The sequence below is a fragment of the Arachis ipaensis genome, chromosome B01 (genome assembly GCF_000816755.2).
Source record: "Arachis ipaensis cultivar K30076 chromosome B01, Araip1.1, whole genome shotgun sequence".
NCBI lineage: Eukaryota > Viridiplantae > Streptophyta > Magnoliopsida > Fabales > Fabaceae > Arachis > Arachis ipaensis.
The window spans coordinates 43,270,700-43,276,140 of record NC_029785.2 but is presented as its reverse complement, the minus strand read 5'-3'; the positions used below and the strand labels follow the sequence as shown (position 1 = coordinate 43,276,140).

General features: G+C 41.2%; 1 protein-coding gene across 1 annotated transcript; it reads right to left on the bottom strand.

The window, feature by feature from the left end:
- On the bottom strand, positions 238 to 5,239 carry LOC107629783. The gene is made up of 4 exons (XM_016332673.2): positions 3,449 to 5,239; positions 1,610 to 1,756; positions 1,222 to 1,338; positions 238 to 1,028 (listed from the first exon to the last, which is right to left on the bottom strand). Exons 1-4 carry the CDS (start codon positions 4,997 to 4,999, stop codon positions 420 to 422), a joined length of 2,424 nt encoding a protein of 807 aa, XP_016188159.1. The 5' UTR covers positions 5,000 to 5,239; the 3' UTR covers positions 238 to 419.

The following is a 5,441-nucleotide window of genomic DNA, read 5'->3' as shown; positions in this document are numbered from 1 at the left end:
TAATTTTATAAAAATTTCTTCACTAGCAGGAATCCCGATCGTCAGTGAAAGAAAAGGGTTTTTTTGTTTTAAGGAAAAAACGTCAAATCGTTATTATTCTTTATAAAAAAAATTATTTTAAAACATTTAATAATAAAAAAAAATCTGGGACAAATTTGATTTTCATCACAGACAGGACGGAAAAAAGTACTTAACCCAATTTAAAATTACTAACGATAAAGTGAAATGGAAAAAAAATGGATTTGCAACTGCACATACCCTTTATATAGAAGGAAGGACTGATTTTTTTTTTCCTTTTCCTTTGGCCAAACAAAAAACTTATTATTTACAGAGCAGAAACTGGGAAAAATAAAAAAAAGGAACAAACCTCGGCACTTTCTACACTTCTCTGTATACCAACATCCAATTCATATTCTTCACTACATGCTATACAAAACTCGTACGATTTTTTTCAATATGCTAAATGAACCATATAAAACCAAAACCATTACAAATTTCTTGGAGGCCAGTACCCTTAGGTTCACCCTCAGACCACATCTTCGCATCAAACCCAAACAGCCAGCACCAACAAAGAAAAGCCAAGACACAACTGCGCAGAAAAAGACCTTCAGGGCCTCCGAAGGGCCACAGACATGGGCAACATCAGGTGTAATTTCCACATAGGGGATGGCAGGGCTTACTTGAGTCCCCTCCGCCGCTTGATTCAGTCCAAGACTCTCATTCATCCAATCAGACAACCTAATCAGCACTTTTGCAAGCCACGCAATCTCGTCGTTCGATATTGGACGTCTCATCCAGTCGCCTTTATACTTAACATCTACATACGCATGGTTGCCAGCTCTTCTTGGCTTGAATATGTCATCACGACAATGTTGATGATGGATTGGTTCCGGGGAAGTTGGGGATGATATCATTGTGTGTCCATCAAATAAGTACCCCAACTTTTCCTTCAATGAATCTATGCATTGAAGGCTTGATACATGCCCAGACATAGCTTGCAACTCAGCTTCTGCACGTAGTATAAACAGCTGCAGGGACCCAAAAAAAAAAAAACAAAGGATGAAAACCTAGTACCATCAACTACATATATCATTTTAGTTAGAAACACGGGTCTGGTTGACTTTTTTACCCAAAAAAAGGTACAACTTAGATAAATACACTCTTTGACTGTTGTAATCTAGTTAGAAAATATGTATATATTTGATAGCAGAATTAAAGGACCTGAAGAAGCTGTTGTCCACCATCCTCCCCCTCGGCAAACAGTCGCAAATCCTTGTTCCAATTCTCGTGTAAGAATGAGCCATCAGCATCAGTCTCACATAAACCATCTTCCCAGTCCTGAAAAACCAGTATTATTCTTTTTAACAATTGTGAAGGTAAGAGGTCAAACTTAATACAGCGCTTAGGTGAGAAGCAAAATTGATCAAGTTCAGATGCACATGACAAAATATATTAACTATGTGGGAAAAGTCGCATAATTCATAATAATCATCCTATAACAGTAAGTATAGAATAAACTTTTAGCTCAAACACAGGGCAAATAACTACTAAACTGAAAGATAAGCATACTTGCAGGAACTGTAAAAACAGGAGAGAAAATTAAGCCCACCTGCAACTGCTCATGGATACTAGGAACATATCTGTACAAGTTGTTCAACATTGGTTTGCCTGGTCCAGCCTGTTTGGAGTGGAAAAGCGTATCCACATTCTTCAAAAGGTCGATGAGCTCTTTTGATGTCGTCAACATGTCTAACACCTGAAAGTTCCATTCAAGTAGACATAAAAGATATATTATCACTATAATAAGATTCCATCAAGCCTCAAAAGTCTACAATAACAGCAACAATACACACATAAGGGCAAAACTTAACTTGATCACAGAAACTTTCTAAATGTTACAGCAGCAATCTAAATGTATTTTCAACAGTTAACCAGTTCACAGATATTACTACCAAAACACTAAATGGATTATTTTCCTTGTAAACTTTAACAAACTAGATAAAATATTTACTAGCAATTTCATATGTGGTTAGGTGAATAGTATTCTGTGCCTCAGACCAAAATGCCAATTAAACAATAAACCAGTGCTTTTATTTAGACACAAGGTTTATAGTTACTAATATTACTAGAACAACAACAAACAATAACGAAAACAAAATCTTATCCTACTAAGAGGGGTTAGCTATATCAATCAAATAATGCTATTGCTTCCTATGTATCACGTCTGAGATTGTTCATTCAGAAATTTTGCTTAAACACTTCACACAAAGCCTCTTTAGATCTTTCTCTGCCTCTAACTATTGGTCTATCTTCCATATGATCCACTACTCTCACTGGATGTTCTGATGGCCTCCTCTCCACATGTCCAAACCACCTAAGACAAGATTCCATCGTCTTTTCAACAACAGGTGCTACTCTAACTTTCTCTTTTATATTCTCATTCCTGATTTCATCCATAAGCCTATGACTAAATCCATTGAAGAATCTTCATTTTGGCCATCCTGAACTTGTGTACAGGTTCACCCTTTGCCGGCCAAAACTCCATTGCATACAACATAGCTTATCTAAACAGTGCAATGAAATTTACACAAGTTTTAAAGATACTTTTTTCCGATCAAATACTGCTTAAAAATCAGGTAAGACCAGCAATGATTTGGAAACTAAAATGACTTGGTTAACCCATGCATGCCACTGCTAGAAACTATAAAGCCTTGCCAATGTGTTGCAGGGCCGAAGGGAAAATTGACATAGACTTCAACATCAGTTAATAGCCATGTTTGAATGCATCCAGCATTCCTAGATTTTAACTTCCTACTCACCCCGCTCACTGGGCCATGCTGCCAGGGATGGTAAAGCAAGAAAATTGAAAAAGACTTCCATAACATCTAAAAGCACCACATTTCAATGCTTCCAATATTCCCATGTTTTATATCACAATCATGATGGACAAAAGCTCCTGGTCTGAACAAACTTCATTGCACTGAGCTGTAAATATTATTTACCACCGGGGATCATTCATACAGATCCAACTTAGTAGCCACTTTTAAAAACCTGATTTTGCTATGAGACTATAACATGCAAGGACCTACAGCCATTATAACTAAGAACATGCAAATCACCCAGTCACTCACTACAACCGGTAAACATGAAACAATGGAATACAATTTTCTGTAACATGAAAGGAACCGAATATAGCTTGTTATACAGTTGCTAGTGTGCTCAAGAATCAGCTGCAGTTTTAGACTTTCAGTTCCACCATATGTCCTAAACATGAAACACTATATAAGTAAATACCCAACTCCCTATCAAATTCATAAGCAAGTCAAATAATCATAGAACATCCCAGCCCACAACATGGACTTACGAAAGTAAGGCATAGATTGCCCAACATTGGAAATTCTGACAATATGGAACAATGAAAAACATAAAAGAAGGTTGAGAAAGAAACCTTGAGCACCATCTGGATTATAAGTTCAACATCATTATGAAGAAATCTGTGAGCAAATCCAATAAAATGCATAACCAGGGAACTGAAGTATAGGTAGTTAGACAGCACATAATCCTGCCACTGTGGAGTATAACCACGGCTTCTGGCAACATAATTCTCCTTCCTTTCATTCACCTGAGCAGAAGCAGACCCATTGGCAATAGCTTCAAGCTCAGAAAGCTCATCCTCAGTTACATTCCAAGGCTCCAAGTAACTAATCCAGACCGAGAAAACCTGAGAAACATTCTTCACGGAAGCTGCCATAGGGCAAAACAAGAACGTTCTCAGCAGGTATCTATACAGAGGCCTCTGCGCCCATGGGTTCCAACACCGCAGAGAATTGTACTTCGAAGCCAATTCCTTCGCCCTCACTGCATCAAATGAGGAAGAAGAACCCAAATTCCTCCATCTAGGGCTCCCACAACACTCGCTGGCACCTCCACCGTCGCGAGCTTCAATCACCGCTACAGTGCTCAAATTCAAATACCTCACAAAAACTTTCACCACCTCACCGAGCCCTGGAGTCGGTGGAGTCTCTCCCAGTACCGACCGGAGCCGGAAAGAGACGCCGAGGAACTTGCAATCGTTCAAAGGAAACGGCGAGAAATCGTTATCAACAAGCCAGAAATGAATTAAGGTAGAAACCAGAAACTGAGCACGCGCCACAACCTTGGCATCAAAACCGCCACTGTAGTGAAGGATCGAGCTACGGTAGGGTTGGTGTGCGTTGAGGTCGTAGGTTGGGACATACGCGCTCAGATACGACCGTAGAATACGTATATACAAATTCGATTCAGTTTTCTGTTCGGCACTACCAGAACGTTTAACGGCGCTGGCAAAAACTGGAATCGAATGAGCCCAATTCTCTAACCGAAACTTCTTCACACTCTTAACCTCGACAAGGTGTGAATTCTCCGATTTGCCCCTGCAAACAGGGTAATACGCGAACCAGAAGAGGAAGTACTCGAAAACATTGAGCTGGATTTGTGAAGAAGGTGGCGATTCTTTAACCCTAGATTGGAAGAGAGAGGGGCAGAGTTCGGAGAGTGCGCCGGGGCCGCCGGAGGCTACACCGGCGGGAGAGGAAGAGGAGGAGATTAGAAGGAAGCGGGCCCACTCCGGAAGGCGCTCGGCAGGGAAGACGTATTTGACGAGGGGGAGGTTGTCGACGGCGGAGATAGCGGAGGAGAGGGTTCCGGCGGGGGAGAGGAGACTGGAGAGTGCAGCGGAGAGGTCGGAGTCGTTGGAGGAAATGGCGACATCGATCCAGCCAGCGGGGGAGGGAGGTTTGTTAGGGTTGCTGGGGTCGTCAAAGCCGAAGAGTTTGCAGATTAGGGTTGGGAAGGCGAGGGAGAAGAAGTGGCGGGACTGATCGGGTGTGTGGGAGTGCAGGAAGGAGTCGATGGAGGCGCAGGTGGAGACGATTTGGGAAGGTGTTGATGCGGCGGCGATGGTTGAAGCGAGGTCCTGGGATTTAGAGAGGGAATCGAGGGTGTAGGAGTGAGGGACCATCGTAAGGGGTTACGGTGGGGGCGCGATAAGACCGATTTGGTATTGAGTTTTAGGGTTTTAAAGGAAAGAGAGAAGGGAGAAGCAGGGTTTTTTGTTTGTGTGATTGGGTTTGGGAAGTTTTTTCAAAATAAGAGAAGAGGCAAAGGCAAATGGCGCCCTTTTATGGGGGTGAGAGTGTGTGTAACGTGGCGAAGTAATAGAGTCACTGTGATCGTATATGGTGGGGGCACTCTTTCATTTTGATTTGAAAAATTGTAAAAAGGAGGTGGAAAAAGAAGTAAGAAAGAGCTCGAGGTTCTTTGTAGTTTATAGCGTCGAGCCGGGGACTGCTTTTGTTACTTTCTCTGTTTCCACTGTAGTTATAAAAATTGAATCTGGGATCGAATCGATCATATTGTTGATTTATTAATTTATTAATTTAACTAATAAATTATCGATTAAA